The sequence below is a fragment of the Lactuca serriola genome, chromosome 8, assembly GCF_051521515.1.
Source record: "Lactuca serriola cultivar US96UC23 chromosome 8, Lser_US96UC23_V15, whole genome shotgun sequence".
NCBI classification, from domain to species: Eukaryota; Viridiplantae; Streptophyta; class Magnoliopsida; order Asterales; family Asteraceae; genus Lactuca; species Lactuca serriola.
The window spans coordinates 194,576,408-194,588,774 of record NC_136415.1 but is presented as its reverse complement, the minus strand read 5'-3'; the positions used below and the strand labels follow the sequence as shown (position 1 = coordinate 194,588,774).

General features: G+C 35.6%; 1 protein-coding gene and 1 pseudogene across 1 annotated transcript; both read left to right on the top strand.

Moving 5' to 3' along the window:
- Positions 1-211: 211 nt before the first annotated feature.
- LOC145067729 (putative methyltransferase PMT26) lies at positions 212-3,618 on the top strand (annotated as a pseudogene).
- A 6,313-nt stretch (positions 3,619-9,931) lies between these two features.
- Positions 9,932-11,667, top strand: LOC145067728 (disease resistance protein RPS2-like). The gene is made up of 2 exons (XM_079014799.1): positions 9,932-10,870; positions 11,002-11,667. Exons 1-2 carry the CDS (start codon positions 9,932-9,934, stop codon positions 11,665-11,667), a joined length of 1,605 nt encoding a protein of 534 aa, XP_078870925.1.
- Positions 11,668-12,367: the final 700 nt, after the last annotated feature.

The following is a 12,367-nucleotide window of genomic DNA, read 5'->3' as shown; positions in this document are numbered from 1 at the left end:
TCGTGTTTCAGGTGTTGCAAGAAGGTCTACATGAGAGGCTTTACAGGTTTGGTTAGGTGTGGACACACCTGGATCAATGAAGGTTACTGACTGTGAGTGTCCATTTAGTATCTTATTTAGTTCCAGAGCATGTTCGGTTTTTATAATGAAGCTCCATTTTTGAAATGATTAATGACACAGTTAAATGTTGTAATTTTTTACCTTGATTATAATGGATGATATTGATGAAGATGAACAGGATGCAGAGGAAGAAGACAGGGTGGATAGTGTTGATGAGAGACAAAAGAAGAAGAAAAGAAAGAAAAGGTAAAATCAATTTGACAAGCTTACATTTTGTAGTGAAATCAATTTGACAAGCTTACCTTTTGTTGTGAATGCATGGTTGCCTTTATTTCTTCATATTTACCCTTTTACCCTTTTAAACTGATATAATTTTGATTTTTTTTTAACTTTCCATATGAATCTGTCAGGAGAGTAAAAAATTTAAGCAACTAAAGAAAGCATCAATAAATTTATTTCTTCATTTTTTTTAAACTTTCCATATGAACCTGTTGAATCCCCTACATGCCTTGTCCCTCTTCCTCGAAGAAACAAGACCCCAATCAGGTGGCCTAGAAGCCGAGACCAGGTAAAAAAGTTTGACCTTTTTTATATTTTATTAAAAAAGTGTGAACTCTTTTAGAAAACAGATACCAACATATTGGTATTTCAATATAAGGTTTGTTTGATTGATCGAAAGTTTCCAATGATATCAATGAAACTTATAACTAGTTTAATTGACCTGAAAAGTCCAACTTCTTAACGATTGGTGGATTTTCATTTTTTAACTCTGATTTTGATTGTATCATTCATATATGGTACAATAACGTTCCACGCACAAAGCTGGCTGAGGTCAAAGGGTATCAAAATTGGGTCAAAGTTACACGAGAATATCTTTCTTTTCCAGGGGGTGGAAATCAGTTCAAGAATGGTGCCCTTCATTATATCGATCATATCAAAAAAGTAATCCCATGCTTCTTTCCTATTCTCCCATATATAAAAGGTTGTTCTTGTAATTTTCTGTGAAAATAAGATTTTTTACTCGTTATATAATTGTAGTCACTTCCTGATATCAAATGGGGCAAAAGAACCCGTGTGATACTTGATGTTGGATGTGGAGTAGCTAGTTTTGGAGGGTATCTTTTTGAGCGAGATGTATTTACAATGTCGTTTGCTCCGAAAGATGAGCATGAAGCTCAAGTGCAATTTGCTCTTGAGAGGGGTATTCCTGCCATTTCAGCAGTCATGGGTACCCAAAGATTGCCCTTCCCTAGTAAAATCTTTGATGCCATTCACTGGGCTCGTTGCAGAGTCCCATGGCACATTGAAGGTGATTCTTCCATGCACTCTCTTTTTAAAGTCTCCGTTAGTTACACAGTACACATTATACAGTACACAGTATACTGTAAAAGTTGATATATATATTTTCAGGTGGAAAACTTCTATTGGAGCTCAACCGTCTCTTACGACCTGGTGGGTATTTTATTTAGTCTGCTACTATAGTTTACAAAAACAATACAGAAGATGCTGAAATATGGAAAGGTATGTCTAAATTAACAAATTATATATAATCACATTGAATGTTTGATTAAATTGTTATGTGAAAACTTGTGACAGCTATGTCTAAATTAACAAAGGCTATGTGCTGGGAGCTGGTGGTGATTTATAGTGACAAATTGAACCAAGTTAGTGCATCAATATACAAAAGCCAACTTCTAATGAATGTTATGACAACAGACAACAAAATGATCCACCTATATGTGGAACCAATGATGATTCAGATGCAATCTGGTAAACTTTCTAGTTTTTCTTAATACAAAGTAATATTCATTGCTACCTAACCTAATTGTGTTAATACATATACATGAATGTAGAACTTGAAGCATGCATGCATAAAGTCCCAGTTGATGAATCAATTAGAGGAACAAAGTGGCAAAAATGTGACCTCAGAGGTTGGAATCACCACCTTATTGGTTAAAAGCCACAAAATCTGGAGTTTATGGAAAATCAGCTCTTGAAGACTTCACTGCTGACTATGAACACTGGAAACGTGTTGTGTCTAAGTCATATTTGAATGGTTTAGGAATTGATTGATTTCTATCAGAAATATCATGGACATGAGATCCATCTATGGAGGGTAAGTAAATGAAGTCTTCTTGTCTTGATTCTTGTTATATTCTTATTGTTGTTGTTGTTAAATGTTTGTAGATTTGCTGCTGCATTGAAAGATCTAAATGTTTGGGTGATGAATGTGGTCCCACTTAATTCACCAGATACACTTCCAATTATATATGAACATGGACTCTTTGGGATATATCATACTGGTGTGAATCATTCAGTACTTACCCACGTTCATATGATCTTCTTCATGCTGATCATCTTTTTTCAGATCTTAAAAAAAGGTATACATCAATCATCAGTTTCTCTTCAATGTACTTTTGTGGAATTGTCTTTTTTTGTAGCGTTTTATATTTTGTTTCTTGATGAAGCTGATCGTATGTTGGATATGGGATTTGAGCCTCAAATAAGAAAAATTGTGTAACATACAGACATGCCTCCACCTGCTGGAAGACAAACAATGCTTTTTAGTGCCACTTTTCCTAGAGAAATCCAGGTTTTTAATTTTATTTTATTAATTTGAATCAATTTAATATATAGTTTTTTAATTTTTATAATGTTCTTACACAGAGAGTCACATCTGATTTTCTTTCAAATTATATATTTCTAACTATGGGACGCGTTGGGTCAAGAAACTGATAAAGAAGCCACCTTATGGACCTTCTTCATGCACGAATAGATAATGGATCTGGCAAGGTACACCTGTACACTTTTTATAATTTTTTTCATTTCAATATTTTTAATGTAATAGATAATGGACCTTCTTCATGCACGAATAGATAATGGACCTTCTTCATGCACGAATAGATAATAGATAATATATCTTATTGTTGTGCAGTTTTGATGTTACCAATGTTGAGCTAAGTAGTGAAGTCTCACAATCCATGTCTGGATTAGTTTTTAGCAGGTAATTATGTTTTCCTTCTCTAGTTTTTCCCTCTTCTATTTCTACCTTTTCATTTTCTCATTGCAATTAGTCTATGCTCTTATTCCTTACTGCTGTAAAACCATTATTTGGGTAAGTAGTTGGTTTTGTTATATCTTTTACTTGACACATGTAATCTGCTTAATGGTAATTTAGATCCATGTCTCCAGAATGAATTCTAGTGGCAGAGAACACTAGAAGCTGCTATTTCACTAGTGAACACACATGACAAGTGGAAGGCTAAAGTCATATATGGCAACATCGGTAGGTAAAAAAAGTTTTGTTTTTTTATGAATTTTTTTGTGTTAATGTTGATTTGTAATTTGATAATTGATATTTGATACATGTCTTTTTGCAGCATGTTTGTACTTGTTCCAGGGTGTATTGCCCATGCTTTCTTCTTACTAAAAAGAGATATGTTGGTTACAGTTATGAGAAGCCTGATCAAGTCAAACCTTTCTTTGATGTTAAAGGTGTTGAAACTGTTTGCAGAGATACATGTGAAGCTGTATCAAAAACCATGGAGTCTTCCTTAAAAACTATTTTGAAAATCAAGATATTAGTACAGTGAAAGCATACACGTACTAGAGAGAAAGATTGTGTAACTAAGCTTCTATGAAAAACAGAGGGTTCGGATGGATGAAAAAGGAAGCAAGTTCCATGGAGATTCTGATGATAATAAAAGAGGAGGTTTATTGACATATATACCCTTTCTAACATACCAAATCTATAAAAAATAAAATCGGTTTATAAAATTTTGAACTTTTTTAGTATTGTTGCAGGGGTGGATAATCACAAAGGAGAGAAAAATGGCTAAAGCAAATCGATCAACTTCTGAAAAATTTGCTAGATTGGTAGGTTTAAAAGTAGAATGTCATAATAAGAATTAATTTTAAAAGTAGAATGAAAATAACAAGTGATTTTGTGTTGTGTTTACAGGGTTGATGAAAGCGAATAGTTCTGGAGTTAGAAGAGGAAAAGAGAGCTCAAGCTGAAAGAGATAAGATGCTGCAAATGCAAGTGTTGCATTCTTCATTTCAATTGTTACTATGAAACACATAATAGATTAGATGAATGCAAATTTATATATTGTAAGAAATAGAATTGTATGATATTAAATTTTATGCAATGAATTGTCTTTTTTGTATATGGTATTTTATTTATATTATGAGACATTAAATGAAAAATTAATTTAAAAATTAATAAATATATAAATATTTTTTTTAAACATTTAAATTTACGATACGCAAAAATGTGTGTCATCTTCATTCATGACATGGCCTTTCTTGACAGGGGTTTTAATGATACACATTGTGTGTCATAAATGTGCGTCGTAAATGCGCGTCGTGTCTCGTTATGACAAGGCCTTCCTTGACGCGCATTTGCGCGTCGTCTGAGCGTTTTACGACGCGCAATGAGCGTCGTAAAAGGCCTTTTTTTCTAATAGTGTTAGGCCCTAAGCAGCCCATGGACTCCCTTTAGAACACTCCTTGGAAGAATTCCTTATGGGCTTCCATAGAATTCGTCCAACCTATGTTCCAAGGTGATCCATAGCCCAATTGCAACTATCTTATAATTACAATTGCAGTCCCCTAAGTTTAATTAATGTCTTTTAATCACAAAATTAATTCTTATTAATTATTGAATAATATTAATTAAACAATATGATTTCTCCTTTAATATATATATTATTCATATAATATATTAATAAATCATAATTATTCTCTTTCTCCATAAATCATCCTATCAAGTTGCTTTGGCGAAGGCAACACAAAAGGACCATGCTCGCAATCGGGTCAAGTACATACCAAAATAGTTATGGACTTAGACACTAATCCAACAGTCTCCCAATTGGATAAGTCTAATAACTATTCTGCGTATGACTTTAGATCCTGATCAGTAATCGTAGCTTTCAAAAGCCGCTGTCAACTCTGATCTTATCATATACGCGTCCTTTAGATATATAGACGTGAGACATGGATTGAAATCATTATCTCAGTCTATGTGTTGTTTCCCGATTTCCGATTTATGACGACCGACTAATTGAACAAATCAAATTAGTCCTGGCCCGGCCGAGCACTTACGTTTTTCATCACTAAACCATCAAGGGGCCCACAGATATCGTTTTTATCCCACTTTGGGTAAAAGGAACGGATAAACTTCGACTCAATGCTCGCTTGTACTCACTCACTGAATCACACACAACAATAAGTTTTATAACACCAAGTTACTAGTGCGTTTACATATTATCAATGTTTAACCGACTCACAAGATACAACTCACACATCTCGGTTTTCTGAATATAAGATATTATCGTCTCACCAATCACTCGAGATAAAATCCATGAAGCGATCTAAGTGAGTGTGGGTTTAATCCAATACTTTAATCTTATAGCAGCACTCATGAACTCTGCAGCAAACTTGTACTATGACTAAACACTTTAATCAATCTACAGACGGATTCATGACAGTCTTCTTTCATTCCTACTTCCAAAGAATGAGCGACTGTGGAGGGTTTAAATAATCTTATTATTCGGGAAGTCAAAACATGTAAAGTAAAACACAAGAATAATACTAATACTATATGGCCTCAAACCTTTGAGTATAAATAAAACATTTTATTTAATCACCATATTGATTACTCATTATTTGTTGTTTTGGGTAATCAACTTCTTACTTGAATTATAACAACAATTGTCCCATGCTCTTAGCATGCACACTATGTTTACCTATGGTCCTTACTTTGTGAAATAGTATAATTGAATAACATTTTCAATCACACTCATTTCACAATTCCCAATCCTTACCACAAGTATGAGAATACTAAATTCTTGCCACTTATAGGATATGTTAGATTCTAACATCTTATGAAACGGTCCTGTCGTAATATCACAATGCCAAAATCACCAAGACTTTGCCAATAAAATTACAAAGTGCTCTATTGGAGATTGTTACAAGACAATTCCATACTCATGAAGTCTCACATTCAAAGTACATTCCTTTGAACATCCTTCTTGCATAAAAGTTTCTAATCTAGACATGGATTCTCGATATCCAACTCCCAATATGAAACATTTCCATATTTTCCATACGACAACTCATTCTAAATAGAATCTTATCTATTCATAATAATATCAATATGGTCCATCCATGACTATACTTTCAACTGTCCTCAAGCGACCAATCATTGGCGAACCTTAGATTGTCCTTGACAGTTGTTTAATTATTTTAGTCAAATCCGGTTCTATTCACTTTTTCCCTCTAAATTCCCTAGGCATTTGGAAAATTTTAGAACGGTCGAATATTACAGCATATGTAATCGATCCTATACCCGAAGCGTATGGGATACGAATCAAAATGAAAAACGTGATACTTTACCAGTTTCTTTCTATAATATTACTATTTTTCATGTTCTCACAATTTGAACTATGAAAAGGGATGTCGTAATCATAATCAAATTTTGAGAACACAATTCATATATTTGACCAGATTTTACTAAAATCTCTCGATCCAAGCTCTTAGATTTCGAAATGAAGTGTAATATCCTCTCCCTTAATCATAGCAAAACAACCTTTCAACCCTTGCAACTTGGCAAAGTAAAACTCTTGTTTTCTATAATTAATATTGCCAATTTGCAATACTTTAAAAAATAATAATCATGCTCCCACTAACATGATGATTATATCCATTCCAGCATAACATTTATGCTCCCACTAGCTTTGAGCCTTTGACACTTATTTAAGAAAACAGTTGGACTTTTAGAAGACAATACTTATTGACTTCCAAAGTTTATATTTCCAATATGATGTGCTTCAATAAACCTTTTATCTAAGCTTCTCAAACTCACACACCTTTCCTTAGACAGCTCACATGTGTGTCTAAACTAATTCAGAACTTATATTACTAAGTCCCAAATGTTCAGACCAATTGCCAAATCTCATAATTCGAACTATGAAGAGGGATGTCGTAATCATAATCGAATTTGAGAATGCAATTTACATACTCGCTATCTCCTTAAAATATCTCTTGGTGAAAGCGTTTCCTCACAATCATTTTAATGAAGGAGTGAAACCTTATGACACTTAGATTTTATGGTGCATGTGTTCCTATCCATGTGAATTTGTCATAACCATAATCATAAGATAATGCTTGTGACAAATTCAAACTCTTATGGACAAAACTTGTTCGTTCTTAATTTCTTGTCATCAAGGGTCCCACCATTTCTTTCAAGTCTTTTAGAAGCTCACCTATGCCAGTCAATGTACTTTCATTGAACAAGGTGTCTGCCCTTATGCAACCTATTGAGAACTCGTAGAACTCATATACATAATCAACTCAACAGGATTGACATAGAAACAAGAATACGTCAACACGATAGGTTACAAACCTCAAGTCGCGTGCTAGTGTTTAATAATAGGTTTACTCTTGATTAGTTCTTGAAACCTTTTCAAGATCATTTAGACTCCCACTGACTTCTTGACATATAAGATTCTCTTGTCAAGAAAACATTTCTTGACAAACAAATATTCAAGAGTGGGTGCGGATTCTTATCAAGACAAACACTACACACAATTGGTATTAGTTGGTCTTTGTCTTATCCAAGACATCACAATTTACCAATTCAAACATGCAAGAATAAGAAAACAATTTTCTACTTCACATTTGATGAGTGTGTTAGAACTTCTTAAGATTTGTCACTCAATTCACAATCTTGGAGTACAATTCTAAGACTTGATTTTGGAACGAAGTATGATTCATTGTTTTGATTTAACCATTTCAACAATTTCCGATTCCTCTTCTTAGACATACTAGTGTACTAAGATGTCCTTATAGGATTAATTTGATATGGCTCTTAATCATTAAGATGATCATAAAACATGATACAAAAATACTCTCCCTTCTTCTTAGATTGGAGAAACCTTTATCTTTCTGTCTAATTGATTCTTCTTATTCGTTCTACCATTCATTGAAACTTTTCAATGATTCAAAATTACACTTAATCTTGTAAGTATAACCACATTTACCAGACTTTTAGTAAATCATGACGAATAGTCTTATTGTTATATGCGGTGGACTTGACTAGTGCACAACATTGTATACCAGTTCTCCTAGTCCTTCACTTGACTCTCTGTCAAGGAATTAGACTTAATTTCCTAAGTACCAAGATTTCCATACATCACATGATTCAAAATATATTATTCCAAGATTTTGTCCAACGGAAACTTGGAGGATGGGAATCTTTCCTTAGATAAATTTGACACTTCCATAACATAACTAAGAATCACATCCATTTATACACAAACATCAATTTTTCACAACGATTTCATTGCAAGGATATATATATATATATATATATATATATATATATATATATATATATATATATATATATATATATATATAAAAGATAAATCAAAAAATTTATTTTATTCATAAAAGCAACGGAAAACATGTCCTTACAATGCAAAATCAACTGAAAAACTATGTAATCAAATATTCCTAACAAATATAACATAACTTTCTAAGCTCAAAATCTAATCTTCGAATCCATGCGATCGTGACCCATTTCTTCGTGATCAGACTCATCTTGCTCTTCCATCAGGCTTCCTCTCTTTGCTCTGATCCTGCAAAACATTCAAGTGTAATCTTATCACACATAGGAACTTAATGGAGTTAGATAGTGGATTTTACCTGAAGAAAGGCCATACGTCTTGACTCTCCCATCTCTTAGATCTTTCAGGTAGACAGGGAAGCTTCGTCTCCAATGTCCCTTCTCTTGGCAATAAAAACAAATTGACTCTTTTGGAACAGCACACGGAACCACTTCGGACTTTGCCTTTCTCTTATGATCAAACTTTTCGACCATGTCATGACTTTCGTTGCCATTGCCTATGTCCATAGAGGTTTGGAAGGCAGATCCACTAATCAACTTTTCTTCTCCTTTGTGTCAAATCATTTCTTTTTCAAATGTCTAACCCGAACAACAACGCTTCTGGCTCAAGCTCTTCCGACCCATTCTCACTTATGAGCTTGTGTGGGAGTGTGATCTTCGACGAAAACACTTTTAACGATTGGATCCTCAACATAAGGATGGTCACCCGCTACGAGGACAAGGAGTATGTCCTCGACAAGGAGCTGAAAGAAGTGGATGTAAACACTGCTACTCCCAAGGATGTCACTGCCTTTGAGGCCCATGAACGTGATGCCACGAAAGTCCATTGCATCATGCTAGCGACCATGACCGCTGAACTCCAAAAGTCATATAAGGACTTTTATCCCTACGAAATGCATCAGGATTTACTTGACACATACCACCAAAGTGCCAGGCAGGAGAGGTACGAGATCATCACTTCGATGATCACGACCAAGATGAGAGACGGAGAGTCTGTCACTGCTCATCTACAGAAGATGCAAAGATACGTCGACCGCCTACAGAAGTTAAATGTTAAATTTGATGAAGAGCTGGCGATTGATATCATTCATCACTCCTTGACTCCTTGCTACAACCAGTTCCGCATGACCTACCACATGAATAAAGAGGAGGTTACGTTGAGCAACCTTCAATGGCTGTTGAGGACTACTGAGAGCAACCTCAAGGAAAAATCCATTGCACAAACTCCTACTCCTACTGCTGCCCCAATCTTGGCTATTGGGCAAGGAAAGGGTAAGGAGAGGAAGGCTCCCTCAAAGAGCCACCATAAGGGAAATTCCCAAGATGGCACCTCTTCTAGTGGAACCAAAGCTAGTCCTGGTGCACCCTCTTCAAACCCAAAAGATAAATAGCGCTATCACTGCCACAACAAAGGGCATTGGAAACGAAGCTGCCCGAAATGTCTGCAAGACATTAAGGATGGAAAGATCAAGTCGTCCTACACAGGTATTTATAGTATTCAATCTAATGATTCATCACATTCTATTTCTTGGGTTCTCGATACATGCTGTTGTTCGTAGTGTGGCTTTGTTCATAACTTCCTCTCAAGGCAAAGAAAATGATAAGTTTTTAGTGGAAGTTGGAAAAGATTTAACAAAATGGCAACCAAGAAACAGAACCTCAGACAGCTACACCAAGATCTCACTCATGAATAATAGAATTCGTAAGCTTCCAGATCATCAGCTTCATTTCCCACTCCTTGATACTTTCCTTATACGAATCAATGATCTTTCCGTTATTCCTGATGATTTCTTTGAAGGCATGAAAGAAGTTAAAGTTTTAGATATGTCTTTAAATTACATCATATCCCTACCAAAATCACTGAAGCTGCTCACAAAACTCATCACACTCGATCTAAGTGGCAATGAATCTCTCGATGAAATTTCAATACTTGGGGAGCTAAAAGACCTTGAAATTCTAAAGGTTAGAGGGATTGGAATTAAAGTGATTCCTAAAGAGATCGGTCAGTTGATCAACTTAAGGCTATTGGATGCGGGTGAATGTTACTATTTATCTCATGTAACACCAGGTGTCATATCAAAGCTCATTTGGTTGGAAGAGTTGTATATTGGAACAGATGAAGAAAACGCATTGTCTCACCTTTGTCTTATGAAAATATATACGTTGAAATCGTTCAAAGCTCTGCATTTATCAATGAATCCAAATGATTGTCATCTTTTTCCTGAAGGTACCTACTTCGAAAGGTTGCAAGAATTCTTTTTTCAATTTATTGATATTAATACGGAGAGATGCCTTTTTAAAACTGATTTTGACCGATCAAAGTCATATTTAAAACGTCGACTACGCTTTGCAAGGTCTAACTTCTCATTTAAGATGCCAATCAAGAAACTGTTTCAGGTAAGTGATGGTATAGAACTAGACTACATAGACGATTTGGATAACCTCATACCAGACCTTTACGGAGAGAGTATTGATAAGCTAAAGTCTATTAAATTGTATAGTTCTGAAATGTGTCATGCTTGGTGAAGACAACGGATGATGAGGATGAGGATGCAATGCAAACTTTTGTTGCATCCAATGACCTGATGCTTGGTCAAAGGAAAACAACAAAGGAAAAGTTTTTCTCCCAAGTGGAAGAAATCCGCCTGCATTACCTTAAGAACCTGAGGCTTCTTTTTGATTATTCATTTCAATATATAAGCTTGCATAATCTACAAGACATTACAATTTCATGTTGTTCTTCCTTGTTGACGGTGTTCCCCTTAAGTGTAGCACAAGGGATTTCCAATCTGAGACATATACAGATTTGGGATTGTAGCAGTTTGGTGGTAGTGATTTCTGGAGGAGATGAGCGAACAACTGACAATGACATTGAGCAAACAAAGGATATTGAAAACGAAGTGGGCATACATTATGCAAATATTGAGTTCCATAAGCTTACCCATATTGAACTTACAAATTTGCCCCAACTAAAGAGCTTCCACTCTGGGGATTCTACAATCAAATATCCTTCCTTGAAGTTTATCCAGGTGAAAAATTGTCCGAGCATGAGGTCTAGATGGGGTTACGGGATCGATGATATGCTCAACGTCGACGATATACCCAATGTCGACGATATGCCGAAACATAATTTTACTCCTAAAGAGGGTAAAATGTTACCTAAAAAGGGTAAATTGTTACTTAAAAGAGGGTGAATTGTTACTTTAATGATCTTATCGCATTGCACCATGAGGAATGAGGTATGAAAAGACAAGTATGCCAATATATATATATATATATATATATATATATATATATATATATATATATATATATATATATGGGAGCGTTCAATCGAGAATATTTTCTTATCACGAGAACATTTGAGAACAAATTTGGATCACACAATTTTTTTAACTAAAATTATAAAATAATATTCATATAAATCAAAAAATAGTTACACACAATTGAAAAATCCACTAACTAACACCATTCACCACCCAACCAACACCACCCGCCACCACTACCCATCATTAACCACCACCACCAACTACCACCCACCACCCATCACTACCCACCACCCACCATCACCAACCACCACCCGCCACCACCATCACTACCCAATCACCACCACCTACGACCCTCACCACCTGCCACCACCACCCACAACCCCTAACTACCACCCATCACCACCACCCACCACCACAGCCCATCACTACCCACCACTACCCACCACCACCACCACCCGTCACCACCACCCATCACTAACCACCACCACCAACCACGCATCACTACTCACCCACCACCACCACCACTCACCACCACCACCACCCATCACTAACACCACCACCAACCACTACCCACCACCACCCGCCATCACCACCACCCACCAACCACCACCCGCCACCACCACCA